The 23,038-nt window shown below is 35.6% G+C and overlaps 1 protein-coding gene across 6 annotated transcripts in view; it reads left to right on the top strand.

Moving 5' to 3' along the window:
• Nucleotides 1–23,038, top strand: part of NME7 (NME/NM23 family member 7) — a 229,686-nt gene that overhangs the window by 131,311 nt on the left and 75,337 nt on the right. For 5 of the 6 annotated variants that reach the window (XM_003824616.5, XM_055111833.2, XM_055111848.2 and 2 more), the window contains one exon: nt 647–748. In XM_003824616.5, the coding sequence (XP_003824664.1) occupies nt 647–748 (102 nt within the window). Of the gene's footprint in view, nt 1–646; nt 749–1,509; nt 3,182–23,038 lie in introns of those variants that run through there. The other variant, XM_063604074.1, reaches the window with a different exon arrangement.

Raw genomic sequence — 23,038 nt, forward strand, 5'->3', positions numbered from 1 at the left:
AAGTGCAATCTTTGTCTTTTCAACTCAGAGAACGTTGGGCTCTGTTGTGTTTCCTCTACCTGGTCTACTGGTCTGGAAACTGCCTCTAGACAGTAAGACAGAGCAATTCTACAGCTCACCTAATCTGTTTCCATACTTTCAGGGGTCATAGACCTGTGCTGCCCATCACCCAGTGTATGAAAACTATTGTTTCGTGTATTTTATCTAGTTTCTAGATGTTTAATATGGGAGAATAAATCTGGTCCTATTATTTCTTGTTGCTAGAATGCATTATGATTTTTAAAAGGTTTTTTAGGATAAAACCTTTGAAATTTATATATATATATTTAGTAATGTGAATTCAACAACATTGTATTCAAGAAGGCCTTTGCAAGGAAGATATACTAGAAGATCATTCCAAATAATGAAAGTGTCGGATGATAAAGCATTACATTAAAATGTGATAGGAATGGAGAAGAGAGAGCATATCTAAAAAATATTCTTCAAGGAAAAATGGACAGAATTTGGGAACTGCTTGATATGTGGGATATGAGTGGGGAAGAAGTCACAGATGACTTTAAGGACATTAGTGGAACAGTGAAACAATTAAAAGAGGAGAGTTAAAAATTGTTAAATTCTTTTCATTCTTTTATATTACATATCACAGGACATGGTGACAGAAATGTATTCTGGCCCTTGTGTAGCAATGGAGATTCAACAGAATAATGCTACAAAGACATTTCGAGAATTTTGTGGACCTGCTGATCCTGTAAGTTATTGTTTAAAATATTATCCTAGTTTGTGTTATCTATTCACTATTTTAACAGGTTTAAAATTTTTCGTTTGTTCCTTTAAGTAAATAATATAAAAATGAATATAATATACAAAGTTTTAATTCAAAATGGCACTTCACAAAATTTATTTTTACATAACATTCCAAGAAAGATAATTTTTTTTGTTAACTTAGTGACAATATAGAATAGGCAGAAGCATTTACGATCGCATTTTCTTTTTTTCTTTCTTCTTGCTAAATTGTCCAGGTAAATACATTTTGCAAGCTTCATAATAGAAATTATCTAAGGTATTACATATCCTTTGACATAGGGGGGCCATAAATAAAGCTCTTATAATACAGTGGCAACATACCAATACATAAATAAATATGGGCAATGAGACTTATGTGAAATTTGGTATTCACTAGTATACCTTTCAGTTTCTTTGGGTTTTCTTCCTAAAGCAAACTACTTTTTCTTGGACATTTAACAGTGCATGTATGTATGTGTGTATAGGTGTAGGGGGGTGACAAGTAGAAGTAGCATTAGAATGCTATGATAAAGCTCTATGCAAATATTAGAAACTTGATAGGATTATGGGAAGTATTAATGATTTAAACACTAACCTTAATGTAAATGTACTGTTTCCTGTACTTTACTATTATTTATAAGTAGTTTATTGAAGATGAGCAGCCAATTCAATTTAATTTTATTCAGGGCATTATTTATTATTTTTAATTTTTTTTTTTTTTTTTAGTTGGAGTCTCACTCTGTTGCCCAGTGTAGAGTGCAGCGGTGCAATCTCAGCTCACTGCAAACTCCACCTCCCAGGCTCTAGTGATTTTCCTGCCTCAGCCGTCTGAGTAGCTGGGACTACAGGTGTGTGCCACCCTGCCTGGCTAATCTTTTGTATTTTTAGTAGAGACAGGGTTTTATCCTCTTGGCCAGGCTGGTCTTGAACTCCTGACCTCAGGTGATCAGCCTCTCTCGGCCTCCCAAAGTGTTGAGATTACAGGCGTGAGCCGCTATGCCTGGCCATTTATTGAACACCCTTAGATGTAAGACAATAAATCCACAGCATCTATTAAGAAATCATCTTGTGTCAAAGTGCTGCTAGATTAAGCCCAGTAGGGGAGAACAACACTCCTGTTGTCAGTGATCTAAAAGTATATACATAAAGATCTTTTAGAACACTTACAGTGCCACATGCAAATAAGGATATTGTTATTTCAGTAAAATCCAAATGTTGGATTGTGTAGCAACAGAGCAGTTAATATGACCTGAAAGTAGTTAAGAAAACTTAAAGGAAGAGAGATATAAGCAGGGGTATGAAAGACAAATTAGGGCACAAAGAGAATGAGAAAAGATCTGAAGCATGTGCAAAAACACCAATGAAGGAATTTGCAAATTTACTGTGGTATACAGCAAGAATATTTTCTTGACTTCAGTGGGAAATACATAGCTGGAAGCATAAGGAAATACATTTTCTTAGATAGAGGAAATATGGTAGAGAATTCTGGTAGAGATGGGTGTGATTTTAGCCTTAGAAGCCAGGATAAAAATTGTAATTCTATTTAGTTTGAATCCCATATCATAGGGAATTGGAATTCCTTGTATGCAGCTTAATTTTGACTATACTGAATTGTTACTTTGATGCAACTAGGTCAAACTAAATTGGAAGAGATTAAAGGCAGAGGCTCTAGAAATAGAAAGAGACAGACCTGATGACATCAATAGAGAAAGTCGGCAGGACCTCCTTTATATCTTTTCAGGGAGAAAGAATAGATACTTAAATAATACATGTGGTTGTGATAGAGTAATGATTACAAGGTGACTCTGTTGCAAAGGCCATTGAGAGAAATTGGTAATGATGCTGTTTACTGAAAATTAATTATAATAAATTAAGAAGGGATTGCTTTTTGGCTAGATGAGTAAAGGTAACAGTTTTTGCCATTTTTAACATTTTAAATTTCTGATTTCTGTTTGATGGGCAAGAGGGGTTTTTGTACTTTTTTTTAAGGTAAGTAAAACTGTGAGTGATCAGCTTGACCTAACAAACAGAAGTAGATTAAAGAGATAAAAACTAAAACAAAAAAGGAAAGAAATAAGATGATTCATTCTTTTGTTCTCTCATTTATTCAATAAATATTTATTGAGCCCATGTCAGTATTTGTGAATATATAGAAGCCCAGGCTGGGCATGGTGGCACACACCTGTAATCCCAGCATTTTGGGAGGATAAGGCAGGAGGATTGCTTGAGGCCAGGAGTTGGAGACCTGCCTTGGCAATATAGTGAGACCCTATTGCTATAAAATTACACGTATATGTGTGTGTGTGTGTGTGTGTGTGTATACACACATAATTATATATTTTTTTCTATCTTTATTTTTGTTATATATATATTATGTAATAAAGTTGATATAATATAATCCTCAAAGATCTTAGCCTGTGAGTAAACAACTGTAAGTGGCTAATTTCCATGCAATATGGCAATTGCATTGTTAGATATCTGCAGGTACTCTAGGAACCCAGAAATATAGCACTTAGCTCAGCCTGGGAATGTGTGACACAGTGGTTTGAATGTGTCCCCGAAAAGTTCATGTGTTGGAAACTTAATCCCCATGTGTATATGTTGATGGTATTTGGAAGTGGGGCCTTTGGGAGGTAATAGGATTAGATAAGGTCATCATGGTGAGGCCCACATGGTGAGACTAGTGGCTTTATGAGAAGAGGAAGGGAGACCTGAGCTGACATGCACACTCTTGCCCTATCACCATGTGATATCATGCATCATGTTATGACACAGTAAGGCCTTCACCAAATGCTAGTGCCATGCTCTCAGACCTTCCAGCCTTCAGAACTTAGTTATTTCTTACAGAAATAACTTTTAAAAAATATTTTCAAATGCTCTCACCCAGCAGAAATACATTTATTTTCTCCATAAATTGCCTAGTCTCAGATATTGTAGCAAAAGAAAATGGACTAAGATATGTGACAAATGTCAGGGGAGACATGGCTTCTGAGCTGAATTGTAAGGAATTAGAACTTATCTTAGTGATGAAGGTGGCAAATGATATGGTTAAAGTTTTGAATGCCTAAAACAACAACACTTTGGGGCTACAGCAAGCTCTTTATTACTGCTGGAACTAATGTTCAGCGCAAGGAATGATAAAGGATGGGGTCATTCGGGAGGAGCTGGGGAGTGAGCAGGTTCACGATCATAGAAAGAAGAGTCCCGAAAAGAAAACAATGCTGATTCCCATTTTTTTTCTAGGTATTTATTCAAGGAACATTTATTGAGTGAATAGTATGTGCAAGGCTCACTCCTGGGTCCTATTGCTGGGGCATAAAAAAGATGACTAGAATACGTTATATTTCCTTAAGGACCTCGTAACCTCATGATAGCTCAATCTTGAAACTCTTTCAGGGCCCTGAATCTTGTCTCATTAAGTATGGATGGCATTACTCTACTGTGTTTTTTTGGTTCATTTTAGTTGTCTATAAGTTCCTCATAGCATTATAGAAAGTTGCACCACAGGGATTTTAAAATTTGGAACTGATTTAACGTGTAAAATGTTAACAGTGGTTATCTTTAGGAGGTGGAAATATGATAATGTTTCAGTTCTGTTTTCCTATATTTTGCAAAATTTCTTTAAAGTACTTATATTACTTTGATAATAACAAAAATACTTTTTATCTTAATACCTGAAAGTTAATGAACTTTTGAATGAGGAGGCATATACTTCTAAGAACTGATTATCTTGTGTCTCAGACTCCTGAGTTACATTCTGTTTCTAAGTGGAGATCCAGGATGTCAGGCAGGACTGTATGCCTTTGATGGGGGTTTTCAAATCAGAAGAAATACTATAGTAGTTACAATCAAGCTATGTTTTGAGGACAATAAAATGGCTCTTTCCCTTTGGTCTCAGAATTTCAAAATCCATTTGATTCCTTTTCTCCATTCTTTTCTTTCCCCCTTTTCTCTCCACCTCACCAACAAATGGATATTGAATGCTTACTGCATGCCAGTAACTGCTAGGTGCTACTAGGTTTATATTAATGATCAAACCAATACAGGTTTGTTTTTTGAAGAATGTATGATCTAGCTCTAGGAAGAGATAGAATTGATAATTAAATAGTAATCTTACCTTAAAGTGCAGATGTGCCAGTCTATTCATGTATTATATTATCTTAAAATAATTTAGAAATTCATTTCTTCATTGCCTAGTCACTCCCATATCTAAAGAAAGACCCTTGGTGATGAGATATGCAAATATAATTAGTGCTTGGAAGATGGCCAGGTACCTAATGGCCATGCAATAAATATTTGATGAACTAATGAATAAACTGGCTATATTATATATATATATACCTAACATCTGGTACTAACTTATTATTTAAATATTTTTTCTATCGAAATGGGTTCTGCTTCTTACAAATTATTTTCTAAGATATAGAGCTATTTTATAAAGTGATTCACAAGAAAGTTCAGCCTAACAGTGACCATTAAATCAGTTTGTAACTATATATGTTGCAGATTGATATGATTTCATCATTGATGTCTGTGCTTTTGGCATATTCTTCTCCTTCCAGTTCTTATAGCTGGAAGGAATGCCATTATGTATTAACAAAATTTCTTTCGGTCTCTCTAGAAGTGGTGTCCAAAGAGGAGAGGGTGCACAAGACAATTCATTAGGGAGGGGGGAAATATTAGACTTGCAATTGCTATTTACTATCTACAAAGTAATAATGAGATTAAGTTTTAATAAAATATAATGTGTGGACTGATAAGACTGCATTTCTATAATTTATTTAAAATATCTGCTTAAAGCCCTGCAGTGGCTCCCTATTACCTTCCATAGGAAGGCTTTCAAAGTCCTCCATGAAACAGCCGTTCCTACTTCTAGCCTCATTTCTTGCTGCATTTTGTGCCTTTCCTCTGTCCTCTGCATTTGCACTTTACCCTCCACTAACGTCAAACTGGACCGGGCAGGGTGGTTCCACCTGTAATCCCAGCACTTTGGAAGGCTGAGGTAGGCAGATCACTTGAGGTCAGGAGTTCAAGATCAGCCTGGCCAACATGGCAAAACCCCATCTCTGCTAAAAGCATAAAAATTAGCCAGGCATGGTGGCGGGCGCCTGTAATCCTAACTACTCAGGAGGCAGAGGCAGGAGAATTGCTTGAACGGGAGGTGGAGGTTGCAGTGAGCTGAGATTGCACCACTGCACTCCAGCTTGGACAAAAAAGTGATACTCTCTCTGTCTAAAGAAAAAAAAATTATATATTATATCACATTGTTTATTCTTCCTTAATAAACCAGTGTCTTTCTTCTTTCTTTCTTCTGTTTCTATATCCTTCTCTTATTGTCTTATTGACAGAGAAACTTCCTCAGCTATTGAAACTTTGCCCAAGCACCTGAGAATTAAATATTGGTCCCACCACCCTCAGACAGAATGGCTACTTCCTCTTTTGTGGCCTCATTTTACCCTATATATACTATTTTTATATCACCTGTTAAATTTTACTGTACTTATTTATTTACCGTCTGTCTACTTCCTGAAATTGTTCCCCAAGATCATGTTTTATTCATCTTAGTATTTCTAGCATGTAGCAGAGTACCTAGAATGTGGAAAACACTTGATAAATAGTTGATGGTGGAACAAATGAATGGAAGAATACATCTAGAGTCATGTACTGGACAAATGAATAGATTTTTCGAAATAGAATATGGTCCTATTAAAAAGTCCAGGATTTCCCCCAGACTTTTGAATTTGCCTTGTTTTCACCACTCATATTGTAGTATGACATGATATGTAAAATATTACAGATCTGTTAAATATATATGTATAAACGTGTGTATATATGTATATATTCATATATCTATATTCATATATACACATATATGAATATCCAAAATCTATTAAACAGGAAATCTCAGAAGAAGAGAGCATCCACACCTGAAGACAGCTTAGCGTAAGATGAGGAAGGTTCAGACTTGGAAAGACAACCTAGTATGGGGTTTTAGAGCCCAGGTGGGGTAAGCATGGTTTCCCTGTAGAAGGAATGGCCCGGCATAGGGTGCCTGATCTTATGCACAGAGAGGAGGGCCTGTGATCCTGGGGAGCAGCCTGGCATGGGCAGTCAGAACCTGAGTGAGGTAAAGAGAGCATTCACACTTGGAGGCAGCCCGGTGCCAGATGGGCATTGATACAGAAGGGAGATCTGGCCTGGTGTGTCAGAGCCTGATTGGCATGACCAAGGCATCCAGGTGAGAGGCATCGCCTCGGTCAGGATATTGAAGCCTGTGTGAGATGAGAAGAGCATCTTCATGGGGAATAGGTGATGACAGATATGGGAGGTTGGTTATATGTGGTAGAATTCATCAAGTAACTAGATAAATTAAAGACAATAGGAGCCAGATTTCTCTCAGAGGAGAGATATACAAATACAGAAAATGAGAAAACTGCAATGAACTTTGTGTTCGAATTGAAATTGGAGATATGATATGAAGGCATGGCTTTCAATATACAGAGATTAAATGTAGAAATAAAAGATATAAATGTGTGTATGTGTACACACTCAGAAAAATACATCTCTCTCTCTCTCTGTCTCTCTCTCTCTCTCTCTCTCTATATATATATGCATGTATTCCCATACACATATTCCATAGCGAAGAACATACCTAGTTTCCAGATCTTGACTTCTAAATACCATTCTTCACTCTAGGAAATGAAGATCCTCAGAGAAGTGAAATGGCAAATTCCAGAACTGGGGGAAGCAAAATACAATATGATCTTGGAAAATCTTTTTATGCCAGAGTAATGGTGACATGTCAATAGGACACAGAAGCCAGCTTGAAGGGGTTCCACTAGTTGAATCGAAACCAATTTGAGCATCTAAGTAAATCATGATAGCAACACGTTATAATCTATTCATTGTTACTAAAATAGGAAACCAAGACTTTAGACAAATAGTAATTAATTAATCAAAATTTTGTTTAAAATGGGATATATATAGTTTCAAAATCCCTTCCCACAAAATATTTATTAATTTAAAAAAAACCCTTAACATTATAGTTAATAATGTTAACGTAGGCTGGCAGACAATAAGAAATATTTAAAAAATGTAGTGATCAAAGTGAATATCATAGATTGGAGGAAAATTAAATCATATACCACAAGATAGGATGAAATAAAAAGAATATAACATTATTTCTGTGATATTCCTGCCAAATATTTATAACTGAATTCAATTATACAGAAATATGACATGCCCATGGCCTCTAATCTTTAGAAATATAAAGGTCACAAAGTTGAATAAAGACTGAGGAACTGTTCGGGACTGAAAAACACTGAAGAGACATGATATCTAAATGCAGCATGTGATTCCAAGTCAGGATACTTTGGCCATAAATGACATTATTGAGATAATTAGTGAAACCTCACCAGGGTCTAAGTATGAAGACTGTATCGTGGTTATATAGGAGGCTGTAGTTGTTGGTAAGAAATATAAACTAAAATATTTGGAGGTAGTGGAGCATCAGGTTAGCAACTTATTTTTGAACGATTCATAGCAAAAACAAATTATCTGTAGTCTATTAGTAACTTTTCTATAAATTTACAATTCTTTCAAAATAAAACTTAAAATGTCAAGTTTTTACAACTCAAAAATAAGTAAATAAATAAAATGTCATTGTCTGTGAAGTCAAGGCCAGCTCCACTGAAAATGTGAAAGAAATAGATTATATTGTTTAGCTCCTTCCTCTCCTCACCATAGTCCTGAGATCTCAGCCCTGGGTTCCTCTATTGTCTTAACAGAACAAAGTCTCTAAGCAGGTCTGGTCAATTTGGTCACACTGAGACACAAATTACTATTCAGAATCAATATATTACCATTTCCTTGGGGATTTTTCCTTTTCCTTTACTTTTTAAACAGATTTCATTATTTTTATTTTTAAAAAAAATTTCAATTTTGGAATTTTAGTTTCCAGGAAGCTAATAAAAGCTGACTTACAGGACTTCATAGTTGCCCTTCAATCATTCATGCATTCATAAATGTTTGAGTGCCTACTGTGTGCCAGGCAGTATTCTAGGCACCAAGGATACACCAGTGAACAAAACAAATGAGAAAGTGAGAGAGACAGAGAGATAAAATCTCCTCACAGGGCACCAAGCTTACATTCTAGTTGGAGACAGATAATAAACAAATAAAAAATAGAATACGTAGTATTTCATATGATGGAAAATGAAGAAAGGAAGCGACCTGAGTTAAGGAAGTGTAGATAGGATTTGATTATAAGTTGGAGTCATCAGAGAAGGGCTCACTAAGAAAGTGATATTTAAGAAAAGATTTAGCTAGGGACAGTGGCTCATGCTTGTAATCCCAGCACTTTGGAAGGTTGACGTGGGAGGATTGTTTGAGGCCAGGAGTTCAAGACTAGCCTGGTCAATATAGCAAGACCCTGTCTCTATTTAAAAACAAACAAACAAACAAAAATAAAACAAACAAACAACAACAACAGACCAGACTGGGCAACAAGGTAAAACCTCATCTCTACAAAAAATACAAAAGTTGCCAGGCATGGTGGCACATGCCTGTAATAGGTTAAGGCTGCAGTGAGCCATGATCACACCGCTGCACTCCAGCCTGACTGACAGAGTGAGACTCTGTCTCAAAAAAATTTGGGTGTGTGCACATGTGTGTTCAAGTTTATGTGTATATAAATATATATAAATATATTTATATATTCTACTGGCACATATACTACCTGGCACACAGTATATAGGTATACAAATATATTTCCATATATTTGTATGCATATAAAGACTTGAATATGTATAAATATATGTAAACATATATACATATAAAGCTCTTGAAAAAGCCAGCCATGCCGATTTCTCAGTGAAGAGCATCCTAGGCAGAAGGAACAGCCAGTGCAAAGGCCTTGGGAGAGGAGCTTGCTTGAGGTAATCTAAAAACACCATGTAATGAGCAAGGTAGAAGATAAGGTCAGAGAGATGAGGGACAGGGCAGATCTCATAGGTCCTCATAATGACTTTAGCTTTTACTCTAACTGGGACCATAAGTTATTGAAGAGTTTGGAGAGAAGAGTGACATAATTTGATTTTAAAAGAATCATTGTTACTAGTGTATTGAGAATAGTCTAAAGACAAGAGTGGAAGTTATAATCCAGGTACAAGATGATGGTGAGTTGGACCAGGATGGTGGTAATAGACATGGTGAGAAATAGTCGGGTGTTATTTACCATGTGTTTACCTTTTTTCTGTTTATCTCAAGTGGATGAGTAGATGAAGGTTAAATTGATGAAATAGAAAAAGGGAAATGGAAGAATCCTTAGTTCTACGGAGTACAAATGGAATAAAACAGAATTCTCTCTACTCTGTTATGATTTTATCTCACTCTATTGATGAGAAAATGGAAGGTGAATTCATATTCCTGCCTGTCAATTTAGTACATAACAACACTTAGAGAAGGCATTTATACCTAACCAGAGATAAAAGGCATATCCACAGATTAACATGTGCCAAGCATTTCTATTACTAGTTTATAGTAAAAGAAACATTTTTTCTTAGGTAATCAACTTAATTTATTTTATAAGCATTTTGTTAACTTTAGCAAATGTAAAAATAATTTAAAAATACATTTTCAGGAAAGTATTAAGTGGTTTAAATGCATTTTAACATAAGAAAATTGAAAGTAATCCAAGTACAGTGAGTATATATAAAAAAGGTTATGTGTTAGTAATTTATTTTCTTTGAAGTGATTTGCATGCAATAACTTGTAATACCTATTAAGTGATTCAGTGATTACAAAATAATCCTGGAGAAAATGATCATGTGTTTAATGAAGAAACATTTGTCTAACCGAGAAAAAGAAAGAAAACCCTCATCTCAATGTCATATATTAGTTGGAGTGACCAACACCGTTCCCAATTTGGCCAGGACTGTCACAGGTTTCACACTGAAAGACCAGCATCCTGAGAAATCCCCCAATCCCAGGAAAAGTGGGATGGTTAATCACTCTAAATAATTTACCTTTTAATTGTATACCTCTTAAAATTGAACTGTAATAAAGTTTATTTATATTCACTTATAATTTTTAAATAGATGTTATATTAAGTTATAAAAGCTTAGAAGTACAGTTAAACTACTTCCACCCACATCCACAAAAGGTCAATTAGATTTATTTTTTAATTAACTTTCCATTTGCTTTATAAGTTATCCTTTCATTGGAATTATTTACAGGTAGGGGTATTAAGTACAGGCCCACTTCTCAAAACAACATATGGGTTGAAAGCTAAAGTATAGAGGTTGGGGAAAACATGCGTAACTGAAATGTAAGTCCGTATTCAAACTCATGATTTGTGGAAATCTTTCATGAAGGAGGCAAACCAAAATGATAAAAAAATGAGGAAAAGCTGTCTTGGAAGGTCTCCTTAGCCTTCCTTCCATCAAGTTTCTGTAGCTTCTTCATCATATAAGGTATATTGGAACGCATTTCAGAATAGGAGATTTAGAGTAAATATTTATTTATTTCAACTGTCATTATCTATTCATAAATTCAGGCATTTATTAAAGACTTGCTATGAACCTGATATCATGTTTATTTATTGGGGATTCAAAGAGGAGTTGAGACCCTTAAGAAGCTCTCAGTATACTGGGAGAATCAGACAAATAAATTGCAATAATGTATTGTAGGCTGGGTACAGTGACACATACCTATAGTCCCAGCTACTTCAGATGCTGAGGTGTAAGGATCACTTGAGCTCAGGAGCTCGAGACTAGCCTGGGCAACACAGTGAGATCCTATCTCAAGTCATAATAATTATAATAAGATATGATAAAGGCTATCTTAGTGAGAAGTACAGAATGCTCAGGAAATACAGCCATCCTCTGGTATCTTGGGGGCTTGGTTCCAGTACCCCCTCAGACACCAAAATCTGAGCATAGTTAAGTCCCTTATATAAAATGGTATAGTATTTGCATGGAACCTATTCACATCCAGATTACTATTACTACTTAATACAATGCCTACACATCACTTAATTTGTGTGGATTCAATGTAGTACTTAGCACATGGCAAATTCAAATTTTGCTTTTTGCAACTTTGTACAATTTTTTTATTTTTCCAAATATTTTTGATCCGTGGTTGGTTGACTTTGCAGATGCATTAACTCATGGATATGGAGGACTAATTTTACTCTGAAAGAACCCAACCCAGTTTGTGTTGAGTGGGGTGGGGCTGAGGCCTAGGGAATAGGCTATTCAGAAAAGGCTTCCCTGAGGAAATGATGCCTGGAGCTATAATTTAAAGAAGGAGTTAAATTTGGCTTGGCAAAGAAGGAAAGTTCCAGAGAAATGAAGAGCTCCTACTTATAGCAAATTAAAGCTCCTCCCATCTGCCTTCAAGTTTCCCTAAGGAAAGTCTGGATCTTTAGCAAGAAGTTTCACCCTTATAGGAGAAAAAGTTGTATTTAAGATCCAGGGCATTTATCTTAAGGATGGAGTTGCATTCAAAAGTGGTATCTCACATCATCTGAAATCTTAGTCTCTTATTTTTGTTGTTTTTTCCTACTTCCAGTGAAATTAATGATAAACGCTGAGATTACTTCTAATGGGAACGGGTATTTTCTGCAAAGGATTTTTCCTCTTTCCCAGGGCTACTGTAGATGAAGACTTTTGGCAGGCTGCATTGATTTGCATTGGGGTATATTACTAAAAAAAAAAAAGAAAAAAAAAATTCAAAATTGGAAAAAAATTTTAAATGCCTTAACAGGAAATACTATTATTTTTTCTTTGCTTTGCTTTGTTTGTTTGTTTTTCTGTTTTTCTGAGACAGGGTTTTGGTCTATCACCCAGGCTGGTGTGCAGTGGCAGCCTGAATCTCCCCATCTCAAGCAATCCTCCCATCTCAGCATCCCAAGTAGCTGGGACTATAGGCATGTGCTACATGGTTGGCTAATTTTTAAAATATTTTGTAGAGAGGAGGTACCACCATGTTGCCCAGGCTGGTCTCCTGAGTTCAAGTGATCCTCCTGCCTCAGTATCCGGTGTGCTGGGATTACAAGCATGAGTCACTGCACCTGGTCCAGTAGTTCTTTTCAAGCAGGAAAAGTTTTGTATAGACAAATGTAGGCAAAGTCATTTAGGATACAGAGGGAAGTAGGTGAGGCTCTAGGGGAATAAGTTGTACTAAGGTAAGAAACTAAAAGTGTAGCTAAACTGTTCTACATAAGAAATAAAAGGGAAAAAAGCAGTTAAGCCACCAGCAGAGGCTGAGCCTGGGGAAAGAGAATTTAGCATCTGGGTGGGTGAAGGAATTTTCAGAACATAATTTCTAAAATTTAAGTCTGAGATATTTGTGTTTCTGGGGCATAAATCCTCTATATCCCAAAACTTTAGGAAATTTAGTACATATTAAAGCTTTGGGTGGTGGTGGTGTGGGTAGAAAAGGGAAGTATAAATGTGTAACACATTTACCACTACTGCTGGTGCCTAGAGGAAGGAGTGGCATCATATTGAAAAGCATAGTGCAGCTTATAGTGCTGCTTTAAGCTGTGGCAGGTGAGGGAGTAAGCAGTGAAGCCGCAACCAGCACAAAAAGGCTACACCATGCAATTGATTCCAATGTACATAACAGTCTTGTTTTCCTAAATATATCAAAGCGGAGAAGGCAATGGGGTAAATACTTTTCCTTTCTTTGACTTTTTTCTTATATGACTTTTTATCCTACTGTTGTGTTAAGTTCTGAGACTAAAGGAATACAATGGAAGGGGGGCTGCAAATAGAATAGATTTTACAATTTGGATAGTTTTCAGTCAGCGCTATCCAATACGAATGTAATACAAGCTACATATAATGTAATACATTTGAAATTTTCTAGTAGCCACATCAAAGAGAAACAGATGGCATTAATTTTAACAATATGTTAATTTAATGTATCCAAAATATTTTAAGGATATAATCAATACAAAAATTATTAATGGAATATTTTATAATCTTTTTCCTTTTTTGCACTAAACCTTTGAGGTCTGTCATGCATTTTACACTTGGAGTGCATCCCAATTCTAACTAGCCAAATATCAAATGCTTAATGGCCACATGTGGCTACCATATTGGACAGTGAAAGTCGAGACCATTTCAACAGACATTGCTTAGGAATATAGAAGTCTTCTCCATTGTTTATTATTATTGGAGTGCTATACTTGGGTTTGTTGTCAGAATAAACAATAAAGTATAATATTGCTTAGTTTTGATTTCTTTGCATATATTTCTCTCTGGTTTATTATTATTTTCAACTTTATTGACAAAATTGACAAATATAACAATAAAAATTTAAGGTGTACAAATGATGATTTGATATACATATATTGTGAAAGGATTATCACCGTCAAGTTATTTAGTACATCCATCACCTCACATAGTTACAACTTTTGTGTATGTGGTGAGGACATTGAAGAGCTACTCTCTACAAAAACAAAAACAAAAACAAATCTGTTATTCTTCTGCTTTTATATCACAACAGTCAACAGAAAAGACCTCTGTGACTTTTGGTCACCAAGAAGTGTGTGGGGATTTTTCCCTACCAACAACAACCAATCAGTTCTATAGCGGATTCTTCAACAGACACCAGCTAGGTGCCCTCTAATTCAATTCAATTCAATTCAATTCTTACATTACCTACGTAGAGATCCCATAGGTTGAGGGTTCAATTCCACAAGACTGCCCCCACTTCCTGTGCTAATTGCAATTCCCAGATTGTTTTGCTTGTGCTTCTACTGACTTGCTATAAATAAATTGGAGTTTCCACAACCCCCACTTTGAGTTTGATTAATTTGCTAGAGCAACTCACAGAACTAAGGGAAACACTTACGTTTACTGCTTTATTATAAAGGATATTACAAAGGATGTAAAGGTGCAAAGGAAATGTATAAGAAGGGGTGTGGAGTTTCCATGCTGTCTCTGGGTGCACCACCCTTTAGGGACTTTCATTTGCTCAGCTATCTGGAAGCTCTCTGAACCCTGTCCTTTTGTATTTTTATGAAGGTCTCATGACATAGTCATGGTTGGTGAAATTATTGGCCACTGATGATTGACTTTAACCTTCAGCTTCTCTTCCCTCCCCAAAAGTTAGGAAGTAGAGCTGAAAGTCCCTTCTGATCATACACTGATCTTTCTGGTGAACAGCTCTCATTCTGAAGCTACCTGGGTGGTGTCAGCCATCAGTCAACTCATTAGCATACAAAAAGGTACTTATCACTTTGAAGATTCCAAAGATTCTAGGAGTTGTATCCCAGGACTAAGACCAAATGTGTTTGGACAAAGATCAAATGTATATTTCACAATATCACAACTCTTTTAGCAAATTTCAGGTACAGTATGTATGCTCTACTTTAGATTCCCAGAAGTTAGAACTTTTTTATCTTATACCTGAAAGTTTATACCCTTGACCATCATCTCTCCATTTCCTCCATCTGCCAAGCCCTGGCAACTACTATTCTACTCTCAATTTCTATGAATTTGACTTGTTTAGATTGCACACATAGGTGAGATCATTTAGTACTTATCTTTCTCTGACTTATTTCACTTAGCATAGTGTCCTCCATGTTCATATTGTCACAAATGGCAGGATTTCCTTCTTTTTATGATTTAATAATATTCTCTTGTGTATGTATACCACATTTTCTTTAACCGTTCATCACTTATCCATTCATCTGCCTTAGCCTACCTTTAAAACTAACTGTTTTCTGGCTTCCCAGGTGGGCCTTGCTTTCTAAAGCTCAAATAAGATGCTAAGCTAGTATTTAGCAACCTTGAAAAAATGAGTCACCTCTCTTTTTTTTTTGTTTGTTTCATTTTGACATTAGTACCTGTCACTTCTCTTTACAACAAAATAAATAATAATAGAGGTAGGAGGCAGAGAAACTCTAGGCAGACAGGGGTGAGTCCCTGGTGAAGCCTCACCTTCAAGCCAAAAAACCTGAAACCCGTGGCCCAAAGTGAGAACTTCTATCCCTATTTGCCTGGTCTTTCCTGATTGGTTCTTTCTGAATAATGTATTTTTACAAATTGAATGTTGCCTTTTTCAAAACTACCTATGGCTTACCCTGCCCCCCATCCTGTGCCTATAAAGACCCCAGACTCAGCAGTAGAGGGGAGAAGCAGCTGGATGTCTAGAAGAGGTGAGTTGACTTCAGAGATGATGGCTGGATGTCAGAAGGAGGCAGCTTGACTTCAAGGAGAGAGGGAGAGAGGCAACCTGACTTCAGGGGAGAGACCTGCCCTTCCCTTCCCCTCCAGCTCCCCTCTCCACTGAGAGCTACTTTCATTGCTCAGTGAAATTATCCGCATTCACCATCCTTCAATTCATTTGTGTGACTTCATTCTTCTTGGGCACCAGACAAGAATTCGGGGCCCACCAAGTGTGAATACCCAAAAAGGCTGTCACACTGGCCCTTTGCCCTCACTGGCAGAGGGCAGCTGCCCCACATAAGGCAAAGGGCCCACTGAGCTGGTAACACACTGCTGTCCACAGGTGGTGGAGCTAAGAGAGCATTGTAACACACCCTCTGGGGTCTTGGCATTGCAGGCACCCCCACTTGGATGCTGCCACAGGGCCTGCATGGAGTTTGCTTCTGCCGGTGCCAGAGTGGCCAGCTGGTTCCTGCATTTGCTCACCTACGCATGCCCTCCCACAAGGCATTGAGCATGGCAGGCTGAGTAAATGGGGCACCCCTGTCATGGGTCTCATGAAGGGATCAAGAAAATATCCTGCATTATCAATACCTTCGTTTCTTGACATGGTCCTGGAGAAAGTTACAAAGCCTTTTTCTTTTCTCTTTCCTCTCTTTTTAAATAAAGTTATCCTAAGAAGGAAATTATACCAGATGTTTAGTGTCTTCTAGTCAGAAAATCTTTGATGTTCTTATGAGAATTTAACAATAACTTGGACCTATTATCATTTTTTGAAATGGCAAAAATTCAAACAAAAGCCTTCATGGTTTTGAAATCAATAAAGGAACTCAGGGGACTCAGAAGAGCCACACGGGTTCTATAGTCATGTTTCAAACAAGGCTGTTCCCTTCTTTTCTTCAGCAGGCTCAGAGAGCAGGTTAGGAAAGGAAAGACCAGTCTTTTCAAAGGGGCTAACAATGGAGATCAATATTGAGACTTTTTTCTCGGATGTCTACTCATCTAATTTTAATCCATGATATAAGCTCCCTTTTCAAACCACTTGCTTCTAACATGTCTTCCTACGTTTTATCTTGAAGAGCATTTTCTCATTCTTTATACTTGGTTTGTCCCCTAAACTACAAAGCCTGAAGAGGACTAAGGTTTTCCTTTCTCATAATTCACTTTTGAAATTCCAAGATCAGTATAATTAACTGTATAGATCTTCAAAAGATATGCATACTAGAAAGCTTACTGCTGTGGACATCTGTGGGCTCATTACCACCAATCAATATGTATTACAAAGAGAATGAATGTATAGCACTGGGTAATCTGGAGCATCTATTAACTGGAAATTAGCTCAACAAGCTTACACCCTGTATGTGTGTGTATGTATGTATGTGTATATATATATATATATTTATTTTATTTTTATTTTTTCCCCAAGATTATTGTTTTTATGAGACAGCTCAACTGCTGTCTGACCAGGATGGGTCTCTTTTGGCCAGAGCTAAACACTGACCCAAATCTCTTTGGACAATCAACCAGCTAAAGACCAGGAAAATTTTTCAGTTCTTGTTCTCTTCCTTCCTTTAGCATTTGGCATGTTTAAAGATTAGTTGGTTATAATTCTGTACTTAAGAAAGACAAAAAAGAGAAAAAATTAATGGGGAGTGATACACAGGAAAGATGCCTATTTCATATATGTTCAGCCTTATTGATCAGGGAAATGCATATTAAAGGGGAATAATACAACTTTTTAAACCAGTGAGGTTGGCAAAATTTAAAAAAATAGATAAAATCCAGCATTGGCAACCATGTGGTGGAAGAGGTACTCGAGGCTGTAGTACTATGGGTGAGATTTTTTTTTTTTACTCCTGTGCAGTTCATTCTCATTATTTACAGTAGTTATGTTCTATAAAGTTACCATGAACACTGACTTGGTGAATACTGAACTATTGTTCCTAGGAGAAATACAGAGTTAGGTTCCTGTGAGCCTGTGGTCACAACATATATATTAATGATCAATATGTAACCTTGTTTTATGTGTATTTCTGTTTAAAGACACTATACTTAATAAATATCGTTGATCTAGTAACATTGAACTCATGGCCAGCATGACTGTAACTCATGCCTGAATGATGCCTGCATTACATATATATTTTCTTTATAAGGCACATCACAGCACTGTTACACTTAGGACTCTTGACAGCTCTTTGGCACTATGCTCAGGGACTGTTTTAAATAGTAAAGTCACCAACAGAAAATACAAAAATGCAAAAAATGTAACACCAAGTACACTGCAAAAAGGACACCTGTATAGCCAGGTATAGTGGCTCACAACCTATAATCCCAGCAACTTGGGAGGATGAGGTGGGAGGATCACTTGAGGCCAGGAGTTTGAGACCAACTTGTGTTACATAGTGAGACCCTGTCTCTAAAAATATTTAAAACAAAAACAAAAACAAAAAAACCTTAGGCGGGCATGATGGCCTGTGCCTGTAGTCCTAGCTACTCAGTACTCAAGAGGCTAAGATGGAAGAATCACTTGAGCCCAGGACTTAAAAGCTGCAGTGAGCCATGATAGTACCACTACACTCCGGCTAGGGCAACAGAGCAAGACCTTGACTTAAAAAAATAAATAAATAAATAAATAAGACATTTGTTTTAAAGTGTGAAGTGTGAGAGTTAAAATAAGAAGGCAGAGAGTGTCACCTTGTTCACCCTCATTTGGGAACTTGTACTCATTTGAGTGACTCAAATTTTTGCTGCTCTGCACATGTCTACCAATGGCCATACATGTGCTATTAATATTGATTTTGGGGTTACAAATAAATTTCAGTGAGTAGGTAAATTCACAAACATGGAATCTACAAACAGTGGGGATTGACTATATTTTCTATGTTTTTTAACAATGAATTTAAATGACTTTTTAAAAAGTATTTAATAGCAATTTATTAAATAATTTATTAAGTAAAGTTATTAAGTAAAACAAATTTATTAAGTAAATAGCAAAGTAAATAGCAACTAATTTTTAAAATAAATATTTTCATTTAATAAAATATTCTGGCTAAAGAAAAGAATTTCTCTTGAAGAGGAGGTGGCTGAAAGGGGTTTAATACAATTAGTAAAAATTACATACTAGAAAATACTTAGATTTCAGAATAACTGTGTGTCTTGGATTTCTTTTCCTTTGGTGTTAAATAATGCTCAATCCCCAAATTTGTTGAAAATAATTACTCTCTTTGTGAATATAAAAAGAAGAAACATTGCAACCTAATAAGAGAGTAACAAACAGCAGTTGACATTAAACTACTGTATAAAACAATATTGTATCATATTTTTCTATGAAAATTAAAATTTTATTCAAATATAATAGTATTGAATCAACAGCAATCTTTTCCTGAAAAAGCAGAAGATGTAATTCAAATTTACAAGTCAGAGGTTTGGAATTTTATATATCCTTTTCTTGTAATGCGTGGATTTTTTAACTAAATTTTTTAAATGAAGATTTTTCTCTTTTCTGTTTGTTCCTGCCATTAAGTATCATAACTGGGATTCAAATCTTCACATTGTTGCTCTCAACTTCATGCCTTTAACCATTATATCATATTGTTTTATTACATGTTCATGATCCTATCACAATATTACCAGGGCATAAAACATGTGCAAATCTAATGACTTTTGAAAATTAAATAGAAAAATATTCTCTGTTAAGTTTTAAAAGTAGAGATTGCATAATATTTTTTCCAGGTGATTTAGCTGTAAGCTGATCCAAAAGCAACAAGATAGATGACAGTTTTTACCTTATATTTCCTATATCCTTATATTTCCTATATCATGATTACTTGTATTATGGATAGAAAGTCAAAACCCAGGGAAACATTAACTGATTGGATTAAAGGCAAAAAGACCTTTATACTATCTCAGCCTCCTAGGTATGACATACTGTAAATATAGGAACAAAATAATGTTTTCCCCTATAAAACCATTTAAACAGCATTTTTAACAGATACATGATAAATAGTGCTGTGGTACATTATTTAACAAAAATGTTTATTATGTTTCCAGATTTATTTTAAACATCATATAGTTCACCAAATATGGTAATTGTATCCTCTCATACAGTCTTCCAAGCAAAACATTATGCTTTGATAAACTGGAATTTAAAAAAGAAAGGGAAAACATGAGATATGTTCTTTGATCTGAAAGAACTAATGATCTGGAGCTGAACTGGAGCTTGCAAAAGAAAAATTAAAAAAAAAAAAAGCTTATGATCTATATGAGGGATTCAATAGACTCTGGTAGGAATATGATAGTCCTGTGACCTGGAATATACCTAAAAGTCTTATTTAATGTGGCCTGCAAACAAAGGGGAAGGAAGCCCCGATGAGGCCAGGGGAATGAAGCAGAAATGGGAGAGAATGATTGGGGCAGGGTAGCTGATAATTGTTCAGTGTGTGATTCTCTAAAGGTATTATATTACCTCTGATTACAGAACCTCCTCCCCATCCCCTGCTTTCTTTTTTCCCCATTTTATTTGTGATTATGACGTAACTGGCAAATTTGTAGTAACTGTCATTTTGTAGTAACATATTGTTCTTGTTTTGGCACATTGCATTTACAGTGTACTCCTTCATTCTGATGGAGTGTGTGTGTGTGTGTGTGTGTATTTAAATATTATGAATGATTTGTTCTAGATCATCTGAAACTACCACAGAAGGACTATCTAAACAACAAACTTAGAACATAGTTTCTAGATGAATACCAATGTTCCAACCCCCATGGGGCACCAACACATCTGATACAGAATTATTTTACCACAATAATGTTTACTATTACCTCACTTAGGAACCAAGCATTGGGATGCTCTCTAGGTTCTAGGTTGACACATACATTTCTGGAATGGAGGCTTCAGTCTCAAGCAATAATTGGAATAATATCAACAATACTTTCATATATTCAGGCATATCTTCTAGTGTAGTGGAGAATATAGAAAAGTCTTAGGAATAAAACTCTCAGAGATTCCCTATGGTATACAGACTTGGGTAAACTAGAAATAAATTTCACTTTAAGGGATTTTTGCCCTTTTACCTCCATTTTTGTTAGATTGGGATTTACTCAGTTTTATTTGACTAAAATTATTAAATACACTGTGGGTGTTGGGTATTGAGGACTGAGCATGATAGACATTGGCTCTGTCCACATGGAATTTATAGTCTAGTGAGGAATATTGTTATTAAACAAATGATTACATAGTTGTATATATTACAACTATGCCAAGTCTTTTAGAAGAATCTGATAATTGTGCAAGAAATTATATTAATAACAGGAGGCTCTAGCTTAGCTGAAGTAGAGGAATTCCTGAAAGATTTTCATTTATTCTGAAACCTGTAGAGGCCCTAAATCTGGGGAGAACCTAGCATATTCTAGGAATTCAAGGAAGTCTAGTTTGGCTCTAGCCTACAATGCAAAGAAGAAAGTAGCCTACAAGGTAACTAAAGAGATTGTTTAGGCCAGAGTATGAAGGCCACATTAACTAGTTTATATTTACTCTAAGTGCAACAGGAAGCTCCATGGAAAATTTAAATAAAGGATTAATGACATCTAGGTTGTATTTTTAAAAAGCTCTGTGGCTATGATGTGGAAAATTTGTTGGAGGAAAATAAAGGAAATCAGACTAGAAATAATGGGACCTTGGGCTTGGATGGTAACAGTGGAAGGTTTTGAAATATATTTTGGAAGGAGAACTGGAAGAACTTGGTAATTTGGACATGGGCACAAGCAAGTACATAGTTTATTTACTATAGATGAAGAAATTCTTGATAGAAATGTTTGTTTTATTTTGGAATATATACAGTAACAGTAATTAAAACACCAAAGCCTTTATTCATTGTTTCAATGTTTCTCTGGAGCTTTTCCAGAGATTTAAATATTACGTACATATAAATAGTGTTTACTCTCAAAAGCAGGAGGTAGAAATAGCAAAAATGCATGCAATCTTGAATTTAAACTATTTTAACTTTGGCATCTATTAGGTTTTAGTAAATTTGGACCCCCTAGTCTTTGATGAAAAAGGTCTTGAGTATGTCTGGTTTTGTTCTTAAAGTAGTGGTGTGGCAATAATGAGGTCTTATGCTGCTCCTTCAGTGTTAATTTTAATTTTGTAGATTTTTTAAAAACTCAAGTTTTGTAAAAACAAAAAATGCTATATTTCACCCTACTATAACCAGCAGATGTTGCTTTCTTATTAGTTCTGCTGTGGAGATTCATGTGTGGATGGAATTAATTGACTAAAATCTAAAAACAGATGGACTATGGAAACACATTCTTTATAACCTTACAGGATCGAAATCCAACCAATATATATGTATTTTTCCAAACCTGTAAATCTATGGATCTTTGTATTACTTTATTATCACCCATAAACTTGATCTAAGTAATTAAAGGTAACATTTAGAGACTTTTTGGGATTATTTCCAGTTTTGGCCTTTAAGCCTTCCTACTAATTAATTAACATAATTTACTTCTAGGAATTGTGACACTTGCTGAGATGTTACACTTATTACTACACAGAATGCAAATGAAATGGCTCTTTGAATTATTAACACTATAATCTCTACTTTCAGAGCTACAGAAATGATTAGAATAGAAATATACCTTTCTTCTGTAAAGTTTTACTATTATTTTGGTTTAAATATAAGTATGTATGTAGATTTCCACTGGGGAGTTAGCTGATAACAGCCATTTTTTCTTTGTTATCCTTTTCACTGTTAAACTTGCTTCAAAAGGCTTCTAAAGGTTCCTGACATGTTACAGAGATAATATACACAGTAAAGTTGGCCTGAAGTATTTTTGTCTCTGATTTATTCATTTATTCAGTCAGCCAACCCACCAACCACTAACCAACCAAACATTTACAGACTTTCAAAGTGCATATGAAGTATTAATAGTTCTTAGAACTAGCAATGAAAACATGAACAAGACACCTTTGCTGAGCCAGAGGAATTTATGTCCTAGTTGAAGAAAAGAATTATATTGTCAATAATTGCAATAAAGTCTTATAATTGCAATAATAGACATATATTAAATGG

The sequence above is a fragment of the Pan paniscus genome, chromosome 1 (assembly GCF_029289425.2).
Source record: "Pan paniscus chromosome 1, NHGRI_mPanPan1-v2.0_pri, whole genome shotgun sequence".
In the NCBI taxonomy this organism is placed as follows: Eukaryota; Metazoa; Chordata; class Mammalia; order Primates; family Hominidae; genus Pan; species Pan paniscus.